Below are 22,197 nucleotides of genomic sequence, written 5' to 3'. Positions count from 1 at the left end.
GTGGTTGGGGGGCAGGGGGCATTTTTGTAGAGGAGACAAAGCCTTCACCTCTCTGTCTGGGGTCCTCCCTCCTGCTGTGCTGGCTGAATCCTCCCCCTATCTGGAGGACGTGATACGAGGCTGGCACATGGCATCTTTTTGGGATGCTGCTCACCCCTCAGCTGCCTTCCCCGATCCCATGGGTGCCAACGTGTTCTGCCAGTGCTGTTTCTGCAGGGGGGCAGCGCTTGACCTGTTGAAAGCATCCGCTGCCTTCGTCCTTGATCACTAGAGTAAACATTCCTCTGTGCCCTTGGCTGCCCATGGGCATCAACTGACAGTTGTCTGAACGTCTGGGGTTCCCCTTCTCTGAGTTGAGTGGGATCAAATCTCTCACAGGATCACAGCACTGGTAGCCAGTGGCTAAAGGCAGGGGGGAAGCAGCATTTCCTCCCAGCAGGTTTAGGGATTTCCCAGTTTGTGTTGTGTTGCACTTGAGGTCTGAGATCTGACGCTGAGGAGAGGGCTTTCCTCAGCCTTGTACATGTGTGCATAATGTTGACTTTGGGTGCTTTTTTTCCCCCACTCTGAGCTCGGGACAGGAGCTGTGCGAGGTGCCAGATTTTGTGCATGTTCGTGTGTTGGCATCCATCTGGATGCTCAGATCCTCCTGCAGGCTGGAATTCTCTTTAGTCACGGGAGTTAAATAGATCTGTTGAGGCAATCTGGACGTGAAGCTCCCCTCGGAGTACAGATGGGGCTGAAGCTCACAATGGCTCCATCTGCATATCAAAGCCCTGGACATATGGACAGGGTTCTCCCAAGCACCCGCTGCCTCCCACCAGGCTCCTTCGGCTGCTCCGTGGGGGCTCACATCCTACAACTACATCTTAATATGCTCTTAAACTGGGGAGCTAGTTATAATTATACTTTTATATTATTTTTTTAATGATTTTTATATTGATTATCTTATATTCTAGTGGCCTTGTCAGCCACTTTGAAGAATGAAGGTCCAACAGACGTTCCTGGATTCGGTTTCAGCCTTTCATCTCCCAGGGCACAAGCGCCCACAGCACAGTGCAGAGAGGTGCACATCACTGAATAATTAAGCAGAGTTGGGCTGGTCACTGGGGGAAGGATGTGAATTGAAGACTGCAGAGACAGCATCCACGCTTCCCCATCCAGCCCCAAGGGCGTACTGGAGGTTTCCCAATCCCCAGCTGGCCATGGAGAGGACCTCATTAAAAGGGAACCAGTACAAAGCAGACAGGAGACACCTACCCCGGTCCAGTCTGTCCTCACCGGCCCGTGGTGTGCTATTAGAGCAGGGTATTTGTGTGGTGTAATGATGTGGCTGTCGGGACAGATGTAAAAGCAAAGCATGCAAAAAAACCCCAACCAACCCTCTGGAGGTGCCATCGGTCTCTGAACAGAGCGATTTGTTGCTGTTGTGCAAGTTGCCAGCTTTCGTGACTCACTCTTCTTGCTGTGGCTTCATCTTAAATCGGGCTGGTAATGCGAGGCTCTCGGTGTTCTCCGAGGAGGGGAGTTCTCCCCTTCGTTCAAAGATGCCAGAAAAATGCTGCTCTTTTCTTCCTCCTCCTCCTGTAGTCACACATCCACAGATACACGCGCTCCCCCTTCATGCCTTCTGCTTTCTCAGCCAGCAGTGAGTTACGCTCAACGTGTAACTTCTTTCAAGTCAATCTTTAGGTGTTTTCACCTAAAGATTGTCCTCAACACAGGAAGGACATGGAGCTGTTGGAGCGGGGCCAGAGGAGGCCCCGGAGATGCTGGGAGGGCTGGAGCCCCTCTGCTGGGAGGGGGGGCTGAGAGAGTTGGGGGGGGTTCAGCCTGGAGAAGAGAAGGCTCTGGGGAGACCTTGGAGCCCCTTCCAGTCCCTCAAGGGGCTCCAGGAAAGCTGGGGAGGGACTCTGGATCAGGGAGGGGAGCCCTAGGAGGAGGGGGAAGGGTTTGACCCTGCAAGAGGGGAGATGGAGCTGAGCTGTGGGGAAGAACTTGTTTGGTGGGAGGGTGGTGAGAGCCTGGCCCAGGTTGGCCAGAGAAGCTGTGGCTGCCCCATCCCTGGAGGGGTTCAAGGGCAGGTTGGAGGGGGCTTGGAGCAACCTGGTGTGGTGGGAGGTGTCCCTGCCCAGGGCAGGGGGTGGCCCTTTAAGGTCCCTTCCAGCCCAATCCATTCTGTGATTCTGTGATTCATGACTCTGTTGCGACTGCCGTAGGCTGTAACCAAATGAAGGACCAGATTCCAGTTGTTGGGGGCAGCTGGAGAGCAGGACACTAGCCAAAGCAGACTTCAGTGTGCATTTTGGGTTTGTAACTGGTGAAGCGTCAGAAAGGAGAGAGGATAATACTCACCGAGGCAGGGAAAACAGCATCTGCTCTTATTCTGGTGAGAAGGGGTTGTGAGCAGAATTTCATTGACAAAAAAAGCTTTGTAATGAGCACACAAAGCCTGATGAAAAGATGGGCAGCGCCTCAGACGGGAAGAGGCTGGTTTGCAGCAAAGGCAACCATTAAAGATTCTGGTTTTACTGGGAGCAAACTCAGCCCCTAGTCCTCTGGACTCGGGAGCTTTTTAAATGTTGAGAATTTCAAACCCCTTGGTGGGGGAGAAAAGTCAGTGCAGAATCAACCGGGGTGTAAAGTCATGAGCGACAGTGAAGCGAAAAGGAAATATTGAGGGAAAAGTGCACATTGGTGGCTGTTGGGAGGTTTCCTGCAGTTGCAGAACAGGGGAAGCTGGTGCAGGGGCAAGAGGAGGGGGGCAGATCTCAGGATCTCTTGCTGCCCAGCTTCCTAGAAGTCATTTTATTACAAACATACACTTATAAATATATCCCTATGTGTGCTATATATACATATGTGTGTCTGTATATAGCCACGTAGTGAGGCTGGCACAGGTTGCGCTGTGGAAGCCCGGAATTGTACTGCAGCAGGGATTATTGTGGCTTGCTGTGATTCAGGGCTTGAGTCAGCCTGTGCCTGATGGGGCTTCCTTTAGGTGTTGCTTGGCAGTGGCAGCAGCGATGGAAAAGAAGGGCAAGCACGCGTCCCGCGCGCCAGCTCCGGCACAGCAAGCCACGTTTGCCCTTTGGGTCCTCGTGCTGTCGTCAAGAGAGCAGAAATCATGTGCAATCCTATTTTATCCAATTATATTCTCCTGTAATTAGACTCTCCTGAACTTGTCGAGCCTGGCTGCCCGGAGGGGAAGCGAAGGGATTTTTGGAGCTGTGTTGGTGTTCACCCAGAGCGTGGCTGCAGAAGGATTTCCAAGCACGTTGCGCTAATGAGCAGCCTTTGATGGTGCTTGGGCTGCGGCATGCAGAGACCAACCCTGACCCCTTGTTCTTCTCTCCTGTGGGTATCTGCCTGTTCCCCTCTCCTATGCTAAATCCAAGGAGTTTGTAGTCTCTGCTTGTCCCTCCTCCTTTTCCCTCCCTGTTTGTGCAGCATCTGGCACTTGGTAACAGGCCGAAATGCAAATACAGGACTTGAAGTTTACTTTCCTTAGCAGCTAGTTTTAGGCAAACTGGAGATTTTAGTGGTCTCTCCTCCGTTGGAGAGAGCAGGGGAGAGGCACTGTGAGCTGCACAGCAACTCAGAAAGGGCTCAGCTTTTTATTTCAAGAGGGTGAGTCCTTTCCTCAGTGTTTAAAGCGGAACTTTTACCAGCTACATCCCATGTAGGACACGGTTTTGATTAGTTTGGTTTCTGCTGCTAATGAATCCCAGGCAGGGCTTCAAATGCAGTTTGGAAAAATCGAATGCTACAGGGTGGGGAAGAGACTTAACAGCAAACCTCTGCGTGGAGAGGAGATGGCTTCTAGCTTGGTGGCTTTGCTAACATGCTTGTGCTCTGAAACGACACGGTTTCTCATACATCCAAGTGTAGCTGCCTGATCACAGAGCCATGAAAAAAAAAAGCAGTGAGCAGGGGCTTTGGCTGTTTAGAGATGCCCTGTCTAGAAGGGATCACTGTTTCCTCTAAATTTGTGTCAGGTCAGGGTTCGCTTTGAATTTTCCTTGAATTTGGGGTTGGTTGAGATGTTTTCTCTCCCTGTTTTGTGTTGGTTTTTTTGCGCTGTGAAAGATCTGGCCTGCGCCCAGTCCGAGTGTTCTCCGCACACTTCAGTAGTTCTCGTGTGAAGCGCAAGCCCCTTCCCCCTCTGCCTTGTCTCCGGTTACCAGGGCTCCTCAATCTGGTATTTCGGCTGGCAGCATTCGCTCGTGGATAGCCAGAGCTGAGCTGATGGGCTGAGGTGGTGGCCCTGCCGCAGTCCGGCCGTAGGGGATGGTGATATCCACACAGAGCTGGGCGCAGCCGGGAGATGGACCCCCTCCGTACAGACGGGAAGGTAGGATGAGGTCTATTCTTAAGCGATTAATTGACTTAAATTAGAGAGTAAGTCTTATGAGGAGAGGCTGAGGGAGCTGGGGGTGTTCAGTCTGGGGAAGAGGAGGCTGAGGGGAGACCTTCTCGCTCTCTACAACTCCCTGAAAGGAGGGTGTAGAGAGGCGGGGGTCGGTCTCTTCTCCCAAGTTACAGATGATAGGACAAGGGGTAATGGCTTCAAGTTGCACCAGGGGAGGTTTAGACTGGACATTAGGAAACAATTCTTCACAGAGAGAGTGGTGGGGCATTGGAACAGGCTGCCCAGGGAGGGGGTTGAGTCACCATCCCTGGCTGTGTTTAAGAACTGTTTAGATGTGGTGTTGGGGGATATGGTGTAGGGGAGAACTTTACAGTAGGGTAGATGGTTGGACTGGATGATCCCAAGGGTCTCTTCCAGCCTAGATGATTCTATGATTCTATGACTTGCTAGGGAGACAAATCAGCAGGTCCTGAAGTCCCTGCTCCTTAATTCATGGGTGGGTGGAAGCCTGAGGAAAGCCCAGAGCAGCTCCAGGAGAGGGGTGAGGTGACTGCTCTCTGCTAGAGATGCTTGGTCTCTGAGTGAGCAGAGAAACAGGCATCATCACTGCCACCTGACAGCTCTTGTGACAGTAAGGTTTTAGCCTGAATAATTTTACTTTTAAAATATTTTGATGTAAAATGGCTCTTTCGTTGTGGTCCTTCGGAACTTCAGAGCGTACAAGGCGGTCTCCAGCCACGGGTCCCTGCTAATAGTGTGTGTGTAGCAGCCTGTGACAAGGGACACAATGGTGCTGTGATCGGGAGTCAGCCTTAAAGCCTGTTGGGCTTTTAGAGGGAATAAACCCAAATGAGCATCTGTAACGAGGAGCACACTCGGGAGGAGGCATTTTCATGCAAGAGAGCAGCATTTTCTTTGGAGTTGTGTTGTGGTAGGTGCCCTGTCACTCTTTACTCTTGCGCTGTGACCGGTGTCTGGGCTCCACAGGGTTCAGTGCCAAGCCCTGGGGCTGCTGTGGGAGTTGGTGCCGACGTGGCACCGTGTGTCACTGGTGGAAGGTGCTTGGCTCAGCTCAAAACGGTCCCCGTGGTGCTTTGACCTGTTTTGGCTGCTCAACTCTGTCTCCTCTGCTACAAGCCAACTTCATCTTGCTCTCCAATCTCAGTTAAGGGTACTTAAAGGCTTGGTGAGAGGAGGTGTTGTTAAATGGGGAGTTGTGCAGCCATTTCTTGCCACAAAGATGTGTCATTAGTTGTGTCTCACTAAGGAACAGCTGAGTGGAGCACAGGAGCTGCACTCAAGCCGGATCGGTGCTTGTTTGATAATTTTGGCTTCTTTTTCGCTGTCCTTGGCGACGTTCCCAGCCGTTGTGTTGCTCCCTTCTCTCCGTGCTGAGGAAAGCGAGGGAGTAGGAGGGCTTGCAGTCCTGGGACATCACCACAGAAGGGTAGGGGGGCTTGATCTCTCTTGTTGCTGTGCTTCAATCATCACACTCACAGCTGTATTCCATCCCTGCCTGCATCGTTCCTCCCATCTTTGCTTTTCATCACCCCTATCTCAGCTCCCCTGTGCAGCCACTTCGGATTGAGAAGGAAACGTTCCAGCAGCAGTTAGTCACCCACCTAGGTGCATTTTTCTTCTGCAGAAAGTCAGAGGGTTGGTGATCTGCCTACTCCACCCACGGCTGCCTATTCAGACACCCAGTTTCCGATGTGACAAGAAAAATACCGCTGTAGTCATCATCTCCCCGCAGGAAGATGTGAAGAAGGAGGTTTGGACAAGGCACCCCCCTTGAAATTGCCCCTTCTGGCAGATGCATGATGATTGTCTCCTGTCTTGGCTACCCAGAAGGTATCTTTAGGGATCGTTGGACCTTGAGTTTGAAAGGAATCTGGTGGGTTTGTGACAGGTTTGCGTTGGGAAGGTGAAGATCCGGGACCCCTGGAAGGCTTTTCAGTCTGGCAGTGTGCCCTGAGCTGGGGCTGAGCAGCTTCTCTTGACCTGTACTTGCAGATGGCACTTCAACGGTGCCAGAGCCAGCAGACTCCAGGACCTTCTGTCCTCGATGCACCACAAGCCTTGCCCGTGGTAAAATGAGCAGGGACCAGCACAGGCTGGAGGTCCCTGGTGCTCCAGCGATGTCCCTGGCTGTTCCTCACGGCCACAGCAGGTCCCTGAGAGCCCCTGCCTCCCCTGGGCAGCCTGGCAGGACCTACCTGCTGCTGACTCCTCACGCTGCGGCTGGGTAGGTCAGCCCTGAGTGTGCAGGAAGCACCTTTGTCTTTAATTCTCTAATTGAGTGTTTCGGTAACAACTTGTCTTTAAAGATCAAAAGCTGAGGTACAGGCTCCTTCCTGCCTGGGTCCAGACGTGGCTGGGAAGATTCAGCTTCCCTGCACTCAGGTGCCTCCTCCTGTGTACGAGTGGCTCTTGCAGCTTTGCAAGAGAAGCCCTAGGGGTGCCTTCTCCCCAAATGCCCCATGGCTGGAGAGCAGTGGCCTGACTTGGTTTGTAACCTTTATAGGACAGAGACCACTGCAATACCCTTGCCTGCATGAGGGATTCTCTGCACACTTGGTCCCTGGAGAGCACTGCCTTTTCCTGTGCTGAAAGGAGCAGGTGGAGTAGATGATGTGACTGGAGAAAACCTTGGTGGCCACTTAGCATGTCACCAGGCAAGCTGGGGTATGTGGAGGGCTGTTCCCATCCTGCTGGGAACAAAGCTGAGCTATTCCCTGCCCTGTGATGGGCACTGGGGATGGCAGAAATGCCATCCAGATTGAGAGGTGTTTCTGCGCAGCCCTTGGGAGTCCTTGCCAAGAGCAGAGATACCATATGAAGATGAGAGCCTCCCTGGGTGCTTTGCAGCCCCCATTCCTCTGCGCTGTGGCTCTGTGGAGTTTCCTAGAAATAAAAGAAGCCTCTTTTCTCTCTCTCTCTCTCTCCCATCTGTGCATGGAAGTGAGGTCCCCAGCCTCGAAAAAGGCCTTCCCAGGGTGGCTGCTTTCCCAGTTGGCTGCTGCAAAAGCCAGGCTGCCCTGCTGGCTGTGCCTTTCCTGCACATTGCTGTCTGCACCCTCTTTCAGAGCCCTGTGTGCCTTTCAAGCTCAGCTTTTCCCCCATCAGTGAGTGAAAGGGAGCCCATGTGCAGCCCTCATTCAGGATCACCACAGCCAGAGATGTGAGACGTGCCCGTAGCCCACGCCAACGGCCAGCGCTTGCTCAGGGCAGACCTGGAAGGGGATGGTGTTGGTTCACCTACAGCTGGAGGAAGCAGCTCAAAAAACCACAGCAAAATGGGCCATCTGTCACCGCCGTGTGGATCTGCCAGGCTCTGCTGCACTTAGTGTTTCACCTCACCATGATGGGCTTCTGCCTCCAAGGAATAAAAGCCCCTCCACATCATGGATAAATGCAGGTTCTCACCAGGGTCTGGTGTGTCCTTGGCCTCTGCATGTGCCTCGTGGCCCCCAGCAAGTCATAGAATCATGGAACAGTTTGTGTTGGAAGGGACCTTAAAGCCCCCCCAGTGCCACCCCCTGCCCTGGACAGGGACACCTCCCACCACACCAGGTTGCTCCAAGCCCCCTCCAACCTGCCCTTGAACCCCTCCAGGGATGGGGCAGCCACAGCTTCTCGGGGCAACCTGGGCCAGGCTCTCACCACCCTCCCACCAAACAAGTTCTTCCCCACATCTCAGCTCCATCTCCCCTCTTTCAGGGTCCAACCCTTCCCCCTCCTCCTGGGGCTCCCCTCCCTGATCCAGAGTCCCTCCCCAGCTTTCCTGGAGCCCCTTGAGGGACTGGAAGGGGCTGGAAGGTCTCCCCGGAGCCTTCTCTTCTCCAGGCTGAACCCCCCCAACTCTCTCAGCCCCCCCTCCCAGCAGAGACAGCCCTCCCAGCATCTCCGGGGCCTCCTCTGGCCCCGCTCCAACAGCTCCATGTCCTTCCTGTGCTGAGAGCAGAAAGCCTCCATCAGGAGAGAGGCAGGTCTGGGGGCCGTTGCTGCGCTGGGCAGGGTGGTGGGAGGAGAGGGAGCTGCTGCTCTTCGGATTGTCCTGTGCTGGAGTTGCGTTGGGGCTGTTTGAGCAGCATTTTCCCCGAGCAGCTGCTGGTGTTTCTGAAGCAGCTCCTTGCTCTGCATGAGTAACGGAGCTGGCTGAACGCTCGCCCCACAGCTGCAGCTCAGCAGGGCCACGTTGGACGGGTGTGGGAGCTCCTGTGGCATCTGTCCCTGGAGAGACTCTGCTTGATCTACCCCTCGTGTGCTGGCATTCAGCTCTCACTCCAACAGGAGCACTCGGCTCTCATCGCCATCCCTATTCAGGGGACCTGAAGGAGGCACATCCTGCCCTGCTGTCCCCAGCAGAGTGACCCTGACACCTCATCTGTTCGAGCACCATGGCCCTGATGGGGATGCAGCGTCTGCTCTGCATCTGCGTAAAGCCTGGGTGGATTTTCATGGTGTCTGAGGCTCTGGTTTGCATAAACAGAAGTGCTTTAAGCTCTCTGAGTGAAGTCTGTTGCAGCCGGGTGTCCAGCAGGTGGAGAATGGTCTAAGCCTGGTCACTTTGTTCCTGGCACTAACCATCAGTGGTGTTTCTCTGCAGCAACCCCAGGTACGGGGGGTGTGACAGGTCAAGAGAGGGTCTGGCTCGCTCCAAGGGTGTTCCTGCACATCTGCTGGTCTTGGGCACACGGTGGGAGGTGCCAGACAGGCCTGGACTGGACCTTTTCCCCGCTTTGCGCATCTGATTTTAACAAATGACTCTTGTGTTTTCACTCATGAGCAGTAAAGCTCCCTTTAGGGAACTTTATTCCCTAGGAATAAACTTTATTCCCTGGTCATAGGACCAGGCCTATGGCAGCTGGTCACATCTTACTCACTCTGTAGTTAAACCTTGTCATCATCCCTGCTTTATAGAGGAAGTAGTGGCTTCTGAGCCTGACTAATGCAGATGTTTGCCTTTCCTCTCACTTTTATCATGACAGACAGGTCTTGGTGCGCGGTACTTCCTCAGCCCCTTTGCTGCCCTGGTGGTAAAGACATTCTTACCTTGTGTCTGTCACCTTTTGTCCCTCTCCTTTTGTTGGACCGATATGGCAGAGCTGTCTTAGCAAGGCCAGCACAAGCCCCACTGCTGGAGTTAAACCCCATGAAGCTGCTTCTAGCATTCCTGGAGTACTAGAAAGAAACTGCTGAGCTTGTCATTCAGCTAACCAGCAGGAGCAGGTGGGACATACCACATCCCCCAGGTGCCAACAGGCATGGAAAATGCCCGAGCTGCAAGGGGGCTTGCAGGGTCTCAGGTTCCTCCTTGCTGCAAGGATGGGTCAGAGCACCTGGAGATCCAGCTCTGGCTGAGCTCCAGCCCTCTGCATGCCGTCAGCTCCGGGGAAACGGCGTGTGGAGCAGCAGTTGCATTCCCTGCAGCTTAGGGATGCTCCTCGACCTGCAAAGGAGGAGGGTGGGTCAGGTATTACACTGAGAAGGGCCACGCTGAGGTGTGAATTCCTGCAGTCTTGGGGACAGCCTCCCCTGCCCCAAGAGGACAGACGTGCCCGGCAGCGGGGGTGCCCAGCGTCACAGAGCCCTGGCGGGGAGGTGACAGAGCAGCCAGCGCAGCTGAAACCCTCTGCATAAGGAGCTGTTTGTTTTGCTGAATTGTTAAGCCCCATTGACAATAGCAGCCCCCCTCCCCGCTCTTGCCTCACACTCCAGGAACTGTGGTGGCCACACACTGCTCCTTTCTCTTGTCTTGTTGCTTTAGGCACCGAATTTGGGTTTATTCTTCCCCGAATCCCTCTGACTGGCTTGTTGCCTTTCTGTCCTTGCTCTCGGCAGGCGTACGAGTGGGCCTTGGAAGGGATGAGACACCTGGCCTGCATCAGCATGGAGGACTGCAGCTCCGCCGAGCACTGCGCCGGTGTCATCAAGTGCCTGGAGAGTTACAAGGGACAGCACCCCGACATCAGCGACGCCCGCTTCCAGGAGATGAAGGAGCTGGCCTGCGAGCTCAAGAGTGACAAAGGGCTCAAGCAGTGGAAATTCGCCTGGTCCAAATGCCAGGAGACCAAGCTGGTTTTCGAGAAGAAACTGGAAGCGGCCTTGAGGACGAGGAGGTCTCTGCTGTCGGACCGCAAAGCAGCTGCGGGGGAGGCCGGCGGTCTGTCCCACCGCAGGCACTCCGAGGGGGCCACCTCCGGGCCCCACTGGGACAGGACTTCCAGCACGTCCCACAGCTACAACAGGCCGGGGTGGACTAAGGACAAAGCTCCCTCGCCCTCCCTCAGCTGCGATGGCAGCTCTGGGGAAGAATTTGCCTGCCAAGCTGCTCTCAGCCCCGCTCCTCACTCGAGCAGAGTTTCTTTTGCCAGCGGGGCCTCCAAATCTCCAAAACTGCCTGAAGAGAAGCCAAACCTGGAGAGCATATTAGAAAACCTGGAGGTGAAGCCATCCTGCACATCCACTCCGGCCTCTGGGAAGCCACCTCCCAGGAGGGTGCTCCGCAAGGCCCAAAGCTTTGACCTCCCCTGCGGTGAGAGCCTGTGGTCAGGCTGCCAGAGGACGCTGAGCGAGCCGGCGAGATACGGCAACACTGGTGTCTTTATTAAGGGTCTGGAGGTGAGCAGCACGGAGCTGGTGGACAGGACTTTCGCCCTGAGACAGCAAGCTGGTCACAGCTGGGCCGCAGACTGTCTGCCCGAGGGACAGAGGGGCTGCCTCTCCGCGTCGGAAGCCAGGAGTTGGGGCAGGTAAGTGGCTGTGGCGCTCGGCGCCCCGCTCCTCGGGGTGGTGAAAAGCAAAGGCAGCTGGTAAAGATGTGAAGAGCTCTGTGGTGACGGTTACTTTGGTGATGGGGACAGGGTGGGTGGATGGATGGAGGTGTAGCTCCAGCTTCCTCATCATGGGGAGGTCCCCACACAGCCCCTCTGGGGGGAGGCAGGGAAATAGGTTCTCTTGCTCTTCCCCCCCAGCATGGCTCATCCGTAAGAAAGAGGGGGAGAGAGCCATTCCCAGCAGGAGAGAAGGGAGGCTCTGAACGTTGCTGGGAGTGGAGGATGAGGGTTTTCAGAAACAGCATTTGGGAACCTGACACACCAGTGGAACGGGTGCAGTGGGAGAGCAGGAGCGTCGTGCATCATCCCACACGCTTTTGGGGGGTCCTGCACCCAAACGGGCAGGGAGGCACTTCCAGTACCCTGTGACAGCAGCTTCACAGGGGCTTTTATTTGCCCTTTGGGGCTAAGATCTCTTCTTGGGTGACCAACAGCTAGCTTTCGTTCCCTTCTTTTCATTCTCTGTCCTTGAGGATCTCAACTTTGTTGTTGTACTGCTCTGGGCCTGGGCTATGGAGAGCTGTTCTTGAAAGGGAATCTCTAGGCAAGTTTTTCAGCTGCCCTCATTGGAAAAGTTTGGTGTTTTTTTTTTTTTTTTAAATTAAAGTGGTAGAGGTGAGAAACTTGGTGCTGGGGGACCACAGAGCTCCTCCACTGCTTCTGCTCTGGGTGGGATGGCTGGGGACAGTGAAATCCTCTGGAAGGGGGCCTCTGATAGCTCGGTGTGTGTCAGGAAAGCTCCTGGCAGGGGATGGAGCCCAGCAGATAGGAGGCCAACTGCTTTGCTTCTCCAGGGAGCAGTGCAGCAGCCCTCCTGTCCACGGGCATGGAGGCAGTCCCGCTGTGCTGGGGGAGAGCTGAGAGGCCGGGAAGGTGGCCACGCATTGGAGTAGTTTTCTTTGGTGCTGCAGTGCCTCGCAGTGGAAACCTTGAGTATCTAAGAGCAATCATTTTAGAGATGCATGGAGCAACCCACACTAGGAACTGCTGTTCGCTGATTCCCATTCTCATTGTTACTGGGATGAGCCCAACAGCACTTGGTTCCAGAGCTGGTGTTCTCCTGGGGTTAGCATTGCCTCCCACAGCATCCAGTCAGCAGCCGGGCTCCTCCTCACAGAAGTCAAGGTGACTTCTGCTGTCCCTGTTGTTTCGGGAGTGCAGCCGATGGCAGGGCAGCCCGAGCAGGGGCTGGGTGGGCCCAGGGGTGTGTGTCCTGCAGGGGTTGGGTGGTGACCACAGCCATCCTGGGGCTGAGTTCCTTGGGTCAGCCACGAGCTTTGTCAGTGCTCAGGGTCCGAGGTGTCACAAGCAGTTGTGAACCTGAGCTGGGATGGTTCTAAGGGATCATCTCATCTCTGTGTTGGTCCTCAGGGAGAACTTCCATAGGGATAGTCCAGGGCTTTGCAGGTGCTTTGACTGCTGTGGGCCTGCTCCAGTCTGGGTCCCTTCAAGGCTGAGTGTTCCTCTCTTGCAGCAAGCTGCGGCACATCATTGATGAGATGGTAACGACCGAGCGGGAATACGTGAGGTCACTTTCCTACATCATCGAGAGCTACTTCCCCGAGATGGAGCGCCTGGACCTCCCCCAGGACCTGCGTGGGAAGCGCAGTGTCATTTTTGGCAACCTGGAGAAACTCTACGACTTCCACAGCCAGTACTTCCTGCGGGAGCTGGAGAGCTGCTGCAACCACCCGCTGCGGGTCAGCCACTGCTTCCTCCGACACGTAAGGACCTTCCCCCTGGGGTCAGACCCCTCCACACACGTGCTTGGCCCCAGTGCCCAGCAGTGCCTGGGTGTTTGGCTGCTCACCTGCCTGTTAGTGGGCTGTGGCTCTTTTTGGGAACGGGAGAACTACCCTGTGCTGGGTTGGTTTGTCCCCTGCCAGCTCAAATGCTGGGTTGGACTGGGATGGCTCTGCCGGGCTGAGCCCAGGCGGCAGCAGATCTTGGCCTTCATTGCTGTTCTTTGCCACCAAGGGAAGTGTCAGGCAAGCAAAATGTCTGCTTAAAGCCCACCTGTGTGTGCAGGGGTGTCCCTTACCCCGCCTTCTGTCTGGGGAGTCAGTGCAGAAGGACTTGAGTGAGTGAGAGCTGCTGCTCTTCTTGAACAGGGCTGCTGGGGAGAAGAAAAGGTAAGTTCAGCAGCCCCATGCACATTTGCAGCTGCTGGTATCTGTTGGGGTATGTAAAGGGCAAGGAGTAACAGGACAATGGATTAAAAATTAGCTACAGTAGGAGTAGGAAGAGTAAAGACGACCATCCTCTGGCTCTTAATGAACTGGAAGCAAAGTCATTCCTGCCATGGGAGGCTGTGGTGGATCCTGGGAGAGGCAGAAGTATTGGAGGAACTGAAGCAGGGACATGTCTGTTGCTGCATCCTGGGTGTGCTCTGGTCTCACACAGGGCTCTCTTTTGCAGAAAGACCAGTTTGGGATGTACGCATTGTACAGCAAGAACAAGCCCAAGTCGGACTTGCTGCTGGCCAGCCATGGGAATACCTTCTTCAAGGTAAATTCCACTGCCTGCATCATGATTACTCTTCATGTTTGGGTCACCCATCTATTTAAACAAGCCCTGCTCGAGGCACGCTCAGCGCTACCTCTGCTTTCCTGGCCCAGCTGTTTGCACAAGTGTAGGCAAACATGGGGAGAGAGGGGCAGAGATGCAGTGAGTGTTTTGGAAAGAAGCCCAGCACCCAGCAGCATTGGTCCTGTGGCTTTGCATTTCTCAGCAGAGCGAGCAGAGCACCCTGGACGGGTCTGTGGGTGCCAGTGCCTTCCTGGAGACACAAGGGTCTCTGCAGGAAGCTGCTGCCTTCACTCTCTCTCCTCCCTTTCTCAGTTCAAGCAGGTGCAGCTTGGGGATAAGATGGACCTGGCCTCCTACCTGCTGAAACCCATCCAGCGGATGAGCAAATACGCCCTGCTCCTGAAGGACCTCATCAAGGAGTGCAGTGAGGCACAGGAGCAGGAGCTGGGCTACCTCCGTGCAGCTGAGGAGATGGTGAAGTTTCAGCTCCGGCACGGAAATGACCTGCTGGCCATGGATGCCATCCGTGACTGTGACGTACGTCCCAGTGTCCTCCCCTGCCTGGGGGACAGCAGAGCCACACTTCTTCCCCTTTTCTAGTCTTGGGGTCTTTGGAGCCTCCCTTCAAATTCTCATAGGATCAGGGTGCTGTCTGCCAGTAGCAGAACTTCTGAGGTACAGAGCAAGGTCTCCTTCATCCATTAGGACGGAGCCTGGATGCTCTTAATTATGCTGCGTGAGCTGCTTGTCGTTAACACACTCCCAGGTGCTTACTGATGACATGTGGCAGTCTGGCAGCATTGCAGATGGCATCCTGTAGGCCTCCTTGAGCCCTTCCATCTCTTTTGAGCTGATGACACAGGACAGGCAGTTTGCAAGAATGAATTCAAACTGATGCTGATGCTAAGGGTAGGCTGAAATCAGCTGGGTGGGACTTGAAGGGGAGACATCCAAAATCTATCACTGGAGGAGAAACCACAGGGCTTAGGGTGGAGGAAGCTGGATCTGGGGCAGGAAGAACTGATGGACTGGGGCTTCTGACCCAGATGTGCTCCTGGCAGTCTGGTGAACTCCTTTCCTCTTCGGCTCTCTTCTTTCCCCAAAGAGAAAGCTCTGGCTGCTGCCTTCAGGTGCCACCCCAAAGGTTTGTCACAGATCTGCATAGGGTGACAGGAGGGGGTCATCTGTGGGTTATGCCTAGGAGAAAAGGGGCAGCTCTCCCCTCAGGTCTAAGCCAGTTGTTTCAGCCTGAGGTGGCCTCTAGCAATGCCACACAATCTCACCTCTTCAGGAGCCCTTCTAACTGACAGGAAGCTGCCACTTCCTCACCACCTGGGCCACAGCCATATGGGACCTTGCTCTCCATGTCCACCCTGGGGGTGCCTGGAGCTGATCCTGCTGGGGTCTCACCAGGATGTTCTCTGTGTCCAGGTGAACCTGAAGGAGCAGGGGCAGCTGGTGCGGCAGGACGAGTTCACCATCTGGCTAGGCCGTCGGAAGTGCCAGCGACACGTCTTCCTCTTTGAGGACCTGATCCTGTTCAGCAAACCCAAGAGGATCGAGGGGGGCTTTGATGTGTATATCTACAAGCGCTCCTTCAAGGTAAGGGCAGTCCTGGAGCTCCTTCTTGGGCAGGAGGTGTCCAAGGCTGGTGTCCCCACAGACACGTGGCTCTGAAATGAGGAGCGGGAGCACCTTCAGAAGAGCTGCTCCCACCGCTGCTATGCTTTCTCCAGCCTGTGCAGTTGAAGACATTAGTGCTTGGGCCCCCTCTGTGATGTGAGATGCGGGGCCAAGGTCTTCTGAGGGAGGCAGAGTGTGAGGGAAAGGCAGCGTGTGCGTGGCAGGGAGGAGCCTGGGCTGTCTCTGTTGGGCTGTGTCCGTATCGTACCTGCTCCTGTCCAGACCCTTGGGCTCCTTCCTGTTGGGTCTGCCAAGCTGGGGGCAGCTCTGCACAGGGTGCAGGCAGAGTTTACCCCTCCTGCTCCTGGTGGAGTCCCAGTTCAAGGCAGAGTGTGAGGGAAAGGCAGCGTGTGCGTGGCAGGGAGGAGCCTGGGCTGTCTCTGTTGGGCTGTGTCCGTATCGTACCTGCTCCTGTCCAGACCCTTGGGCTCCTTCCTGTTGGGTCTGCCAAGCTGGGGGCAGCTCTGCACAGGGTGCAGGCAGAGTTTACCCCTCCTGCTCCTGGTGGAGTCCCAGTTCACAAAATCACAGAATGGTCAGGGTTGGAAGGGACCTCTGGAGATCATCCGGTCCAACCCCCTGCCAGAGCAAGGTCACCCAGAGCAGGTTGGACAGGAACGTGTCCAGGTGGGTTTGGAATGTCTCCAGAGAAGGAGACTCCACCACCTCCCTGGGCAGCCTCTGCCAGGGCTCTGCTACACTCAAAGGAAGGAAGTTTGGAATATCTCCAGAGAAGGAGACCCCACACCCTCTCTGGGCAGCCTCTTCCAGGGCTCTGCCACACTCAAAGGAAGGAAGTTTGGAATATCTCCAGAGAAGGAGACCCCACACCCTCTCTGGGCAGCCTCTTCCAGGGCTCCTGCCACACTCCAAGGAAGGAATTTTTTCCCCATGTTGAGATGGAATTTCCCATTGTTCCAGCTTGTGCCCGTTGCCCCTTGTCCTGTCACTGGGCACCGCTGAGAAGAACCTGACCCCATCCTCTTGCCCCCACCCTTTAGATGCTGATCAGCATCGATGAGATCCCCTCTGTCTGCTCTTCTCCAGCTCAGAGTTGATGCTTGGCTCTTCCTTTTTCCGGCAGACGGCAGACATCGGTCTGACGGAGAACTCCGGAGACAGCGGCCTGCGCTTCGAGATCTGGTTCCGAAGGCGAAAGTCCAGCGACACCTACATCCTCCAGGCCAGCTCAGCAGAGACTAAGCAGGCCTGGACCGGTGACATTGCCAAGATCCTGTGGCAGCAGGCAGCCCGCAATAAAGGTGTGATTCCTTCCCGGGGCATCTGTGCCGCCCAAGGTGCGGGAGCCCTGTTTCGGTGTGTCCTGAGTAGGTTTGGAGCCCGTTTCCCCGGTGGCCGTGTGCCAGCATGCAGCCTCGGGAGCATGTGCTGGGCTTGGCATGTCCCCTCCCTGCCCCTCAGCCCCCGGGGAACCTGACCAGTCCCAAGTTCTGCATGGCTTTAGATGCCCACCTGGACTCCACGAGAGAATGGGGAGATACCAGCAGGGGGTTCCCTGCCCTGGGCTGTGCCCCTGAATGGCTCCCTCCTCTCCCCATGCTCTAGGCCACTGCTGGGGTGGCAGCTGGCTGGCTGAGTCCCCCCTCTCCGCCCACGCTTGGCAGGACTCTGTTGGTGGCATGGCACTGAGCTTCTTGGCCAGAGCAGGGCATGATTGCTTGTCTGCAGAGACTCCTCAGGCCTGGGGAGCGAGGGGAGAACAGCTCTAAATCCCAGGGGCTGGGGAGCGTGCTGTGGGCTGGGGCTGCACAGCGCCTGTGGGGCGGATTGAACCAACCTCACAACGTGGCTTGTGGGTCTGTCCCTCTCCAGAGATCCGTATGCAGGAGATGGTCTCCATGGGTGTGGGCAACAAGCCGTTCCTGGATATCAAACCTAGCGAGGCAGCTATCAATGACCGCGCCATCGATTACATCATGAAAGGCAGAGGTGGGTGCCAGCCCTGCCTGCCCCCTTGCTCCCTGTGGGGCAGGACTGGTGCTGAGGGCTTTTTTTTTTGTGGTGTGTTTTCGGGCAGGCGCCAGGACCAGAGCATCAATCGCGGTGTCTCTGTTTGACCATTCCAACCCCTACAAGAGGACCCAGGCGCAGCTCTCCGCTGGCAGCACCCCCCCTGCCTTCAGCCCTTCCTCCTCCTCGCTCCTGGGGCCCCTCAACCTCCACATGTACCTGGACCAGGCCCTGTTGCCCGGGGTCCTGACCCCCAGGCAACCCTTTGACATCGGCACCTGCATCGAGGAAGACGAGCTGGAGCACGAGACGAGCAGCCAGCCCTCACTGAGTACGTACGAGCCCGCCGGGATGTCCCCACGCCGTGTTCCTCCTCCTGTGGTCACACCAGGCTGGCTGGGGTTGTGACAGACCCTGCCCCATAGCCAAAGTGGGGCAAGCCAGCTCTGCCTCGGCTTCCACGGGGGGAGTAACTCAGAGGCAGGGGTCAGGAAAGTGCCCACCCACCTGCAGCCGTCCCTGTGGCAGGCTTGGTGGCTGCACGCTGGGGCTGCTGTGGCCCTGGGGACCAGTACTTGTGTCTCTGCCAGCCATGTCCAGTGACCCCTTGGCTTCCCCTGCTTGAACTTCCCTGGCCAATCTCCAGCATCATTTCCTACACTTCCATAGGTTATTTTGTGGATATAAAGCGGTGTCCCCCAGGGGTCAATACTCAACCCAGTCCTGTTCAACCTATTCATCAATGACCAGGATGAGGGGACAGAGTGTATCCTCAGCAAGTTCACTGATGATCCCAAACTGGGAGGGCTGGCTGACACCCCTGAGGGCTGTGCTGCCACCCAGCATGACCTGGACAGGCTGGAGAGCTGGGCAGAGAAGAACCTCATGAGGTTCAACAAGGGCAAATGTAAGGTCCTACACCTGGGGAGGAAGAACCCCAGGCACCAGTATAGGTTAGGGGTGGATCTGCTGGGAAGTACTACTGAGGATCTGGGAGTCCTGGTGGATGGCAGGATCTCCATGGGCCAGCAATGTGCCCTTGTGGCCAAGAGGCCAATGGCATCCTGGGCTGCATAAGGAGAAGTGTGGCCAGCAGGTTGAGGGAGGTCATTCTCCCCCTCTGCTCTGCACTGGGGAGGCCACAACTGGAATCCTGCCTCCAGTGTTGGGCTCCCCAGTTCAAGAGAGACAGGGAACTGCTGGAGAGAGTCCAGCGTAGGGCAACAGAGATGATGGAGGGATTGGAGCACCTCCCTGATGAGGAAAGGCTCAAGGAGCTGGGGCTCTTGAGCCTGGAGAAGAGAAGGCTGAGGGGAGACCTTCTCAATGCTGACAAGGATCTCAAGGGTGGGTTGAAGGAGGATGGAGCCAGACTCTTTTCAGTGGTTCCCAGTGACAGGACGAGGGGCAACGGGCACAAGCTGGACCATGGGAAGTTCCACTCCAATGTGAGGAAGAACTTCTTTGGGGTGAGGGTGGCAGAGCCCTGGCAGAGGCTGCCCAGGGAGGGTGTGGAGTCCCCTTCTCTGGAGATCTTCAAGCCCCGCCTGGATGCTCCTGAGTGATGTGCTCTGGGCAGCCCTGCTTTGGCAGGGGAGTTGGACTGGATGGTCTCTAGAGGTCCCTTCCAACTCTATTGAATCTGTGAATCTGTGAAGAGGCCCAGACAGGAGTGTGGCTTATCTGTGGGCTCGTGTGGCCAGTGCCTCTGCCAACAGATACCTTAAGTGTGTGTGGCAACAGGTTGTGTAGGCCAGATTCATGGTCGTTGGAGTGACTGTCCTCTCTCCCCCCAGCAACAGAGAGCTCGGAGTCCTCACACTGCATGTCAGGCAGCGGCTCCAGCGGCTCCGACAGCGGCTGCGTCTCCAGCATCCCCCAAGAGAGCTTCTGTGAAGAGGTGGGCTCGCCCCCCTACGTGCCCCTGGGCTCCCAGCACGGCTCTGCCCTGGAGGAGAAGCCTCGCTTCCCAAACAGCCAGTACATTTCTGCAGTAAGTGCCAACGGCCCGCTCCAAGCCACTGAAGATGCTGCTTTTGGGCTTGGAGTCGCTGTGGGGAAGTGACCTGTCCTCGTGCGGAGACTTGGCCTCCTCTGGGGTCGGCGAAAGCCCCCGCTGTTGCCAGAGCCTCCTCTGCGGTGGCCAGGATGCACTGGAAAGGATCTACAGTGCTGGAGGCTCCTTGCAGGAGCTGTCGTGGGCTGGGGGTACACGTGTGGCCTCCTGGGATGGATGGAGCTCTGCTGCAGATGCTGCTGAGCTCTTTTCCTGGGAGGTTTTGGGCCCTTTTTTGGGGAGTGATGAGGTGGAAGAGCAGGAGTCTGTCACTCTGAGATGTCAGTGTGTCTCTTAACATTCCTGAGAGTTCCCAGCTGCTTCCCTTCCCACTAGATTGTGAACTGGTGGTGGTGTCCTCTAACCCTGTACTAATTCTGGCTTCTCTCCTCTGCAGAAAGCAGGCCAGGTCACCATAAGCCCCTCGACAGTAGTGTGAGCCCCTCTGCACACGTAAACGGCCCAAGGAAGTGGAGTTGTTGTAAGTAACCCCCAAAGGGGATTTTCCAGCAGCTCTGAGCGTTAGTCAGGTCTGTCAGTAGCTCTGAGTCGGGAGAACCTCACCCAAAATTTTTTGAGGAGAAGTTTTCCACACACACATTCCTGCCTGCTCTCTGAGACATCTGGTTAGAGAAGACCAGCTCCCACAGAGCCATTGCCTCAGACAACCGGTCTGATGCCTCCCAGGTTTGGAGGAGCAGAAGGAAAACAAGCAAAATCACTTTTAGGCAGCAGAGGGTTGAGCACCACCTACTCATCAGTGTTCAGATGGGCTTCTTCCCTGTCTAACCACTAATCTGTTTCCTCTGGCAGTTTGCCGAAATCCTGCTCTCCCTTAGTCCCTCTGAGCTGCTGTGGGGAACCCCTGGTGTTCTCTCCAGGCTGGGTTGATCCCCCAGTTCCCTTGGAACACCCCAGAGGAACCTGCTCTGGGTTATGGTCAGGACGCCCCCAGGGAGCTGCCAGATGTTGCTCCTGCAGCTCCTGATTTCTGGGAGGGAATCGCCGTTGATCTGGGGAGGGGGGAGCCCTTGGAATGTCACATCACGCCCCCCTCAAACCTGTTTCTGGCTCAGCTCTGTCCTCTCCAGCCTGGGCGCTGAGCAGAGGGGGTGACCACGAGAGGGGCAGGGTTAGGGTGTCCGTGGTCAAGGCAGAGGGTTTGGCACCGTGGGGCTGTTAGAAGCAGGCCCAGGGCTCGTGAAACAGGTGCCAGGAGCTCAGAACCTGCCAAGGTTCAGATGTAAGATCCAGAGCCCCTCCTGGGGTGGGGGGTTCACAGAGAGGATGTTTGAAGTGGCCACAGAAGCTGCAGGGTTTGACCTTCAGGTGAGCCCCGGGGGGCGCAGAATCAGCCCTCCCTGTGGTGGGACGAGCCACGCTTCTCCTGCGGGGTTCTCCCGGTCAAAGGGGTTTTCCCCACCAAAACACAGCTCTGACAAACCGGGGGGGTTCTTTCAAGCGTTTTCCAAACCAGCTGCTGGGGGGGACACAGGGAGCTGGGGACCCTGCGGGGCCCGGGGCGAGCAGCCGCTCTAACCCATGGCACGGTGCTGTGTTCCAGGTTTGATGGCCATTTCAAACTCCCTGAAGACCAGCAGGAGGAGACAGTCTTCACCTAATGAAGATACGGTCTTTTTTTTTTTACACAAAATCAGGCTCTTCATAACAGTCCAAACCCTGACCTCTGCCTGGGGCAAGTCCCCAGAAGGTTTCTGTCACCTACATGTAATAGCTTTGGTGTTGGATGGGACCTTGGGCGTTCAAAACTCGTTAGCCCTATATTTATAAGTAACGTAGCAGTTTGGAAAAAAGAAAAAAAAAAAAAAGTATTATTTTTAAAGCTATGAGCTGTACAGATTTTTGTTACGAGTGACTCTGTTACTATTTGTTCTGTAAGCTGCACATTTTATAAAGTTTTTTGGAAGGGCATGAAGAAAAACTGAGGTATTTAAGAAAAAGTAGTGTAACTTTCTGTTTCAGGGTTATATTGACCTGGAGCTCAAGATTTAACGTCCTTCCTTATGTTCTAAATATTTCTATCATAGCAATAATTTATTTTCTTGGCTTAACACTTCTGTTTTAATAAAAGCAATGTCGTTGTTACGGTGGAGTGTTCCTTCGGGCGGTTCTCCCGGTGCTGAGCTGCTCTCTCTCTCTGAACCCTCTGCCAGCTCTCCCCGCTGCCCTTCGTGCTCTAACCCTGTCACACCCCGGGGGGGGACACACATCCCAGGGAGGTCACAGCAGCCAGCAGAGCCCTGAGGAGGAGGGAGCTGGCTGGTGGAGGTCAGGAGGTGCAAATCGCCTAATTGCCTGAGCTCTAATTGAAGCTAATTTAAGCTGCTGTCTCAGTGGCGCTGGGTCCTCGTCCCAGGGTGACAGGGACAGGCTGCTGGCTTTACCTCTGACTCAGCCCCTCTCCGGGTGCCCCGGTCCTGCTGTGGTGCCGTGTCTGAGGAGCTCTGGATGGTGGTGGCACCTGAGGCCACCGCAATGGGTTGGTGATGATGATGAGCCTTAAAAGCGCGTTGTCTGAGGTACCGCCGTGTGACCGAGGACAAACGGGCCCCCTTCCTGGGTGACAGGGAAGCTCCCCCCGTGGCTGTGACACCCTCCCCTCTTCTCAGAGGAGATGAAAATCAGCAATATTTGGGAAACTGGGGTTACTTGCTGCCAAGCTCCTCTTTGCTCCTGGTTTATGGAGCGCTCTTCCTCCCCTTCACCCCGAGGAAGAGGATGGAGCA

General features: G+C 55.6%; 1 protein-coding gene across 3 annotated transcripts in view; it reads left to right on the top strand.

Moving 5' to 3' along the window:
- PLEKHG4 (pleckstrin homology and RhoGEF domain containing G4) overlaps positions 1-21,553 on the top strand; it is a 90,581-nt gene extending 69,028 nt beyond the window's left edge. The window contains exons 14-24 of one of the 3 annotated variants that reach the window (XM_014948898.1): positions 10,217-11,127; positions 12,686-12,935; positions 13,630-13,719; positions 14,053-14,277; positions 15,172-15,342; positions 16,508-16,685; positions 17,257-17,373; positions 17,462-17,725; positions 19,191-19,387; positions 19,848-19,931; positions 21,015-21,553. In XM_014948898.1, the coding sequence (XP_014804384.1) occupies positions 10,217-11,127; positions 12,686-12,935; positions 13,630-13,719; positions 14,053-14,277; positions 15,172-15,342; positions 16,508-16,685; positions 17,257-17,373; positions 17,462-17,725; positions 19,191-19,387; positions 19,848-19,889 (2,445 nt within the window). In that variant the 3' untranslated portion in view covers positions 19,890-19,931; positions 21,015-21,553. Of the gene's footprint in view, positions 1-10,216; positions 11,128-12,685; positions 12,936-13,629; positions 13,720-14,052; positions 14,278-15,171; positions 15,343-16,507; positions 16,722-17,256; positions 17,374-17,461; positions 17,726-19,190; positions 19,388-19,847; positions 19,932-21,014 lie in introns of all 3 variants that reach the window. The other 2 variants (XM_014948891.1, XM_014948907.1) reach the window with 2 other exon arrangements.
- The last annotated feature ends 644 nt before the right edge of the window (positions 21,554-22,197 follow it).

Source organism: Calidris pugnax, unplaced genomic scaffold (assembly GCF_001431845.1).
Source record: "Calidris pugnax isolate Ruff unplaced genomic scaffold, ASM143184v1 scaffold30, whole genome shotgun sequence".
In the NCBI taxonomy this organism is placed as follows: domain Eukaryota; kingdom Metazoa; phylum Chordata; class Aves; order Charadriiformes; family Scolopacidae; genus Calidris; species Calidris pugnax.
Note: the sequence above shows the minus strand (reverse complement) of the source record. Positions and strands in the feature narration are given on the sequence as shown.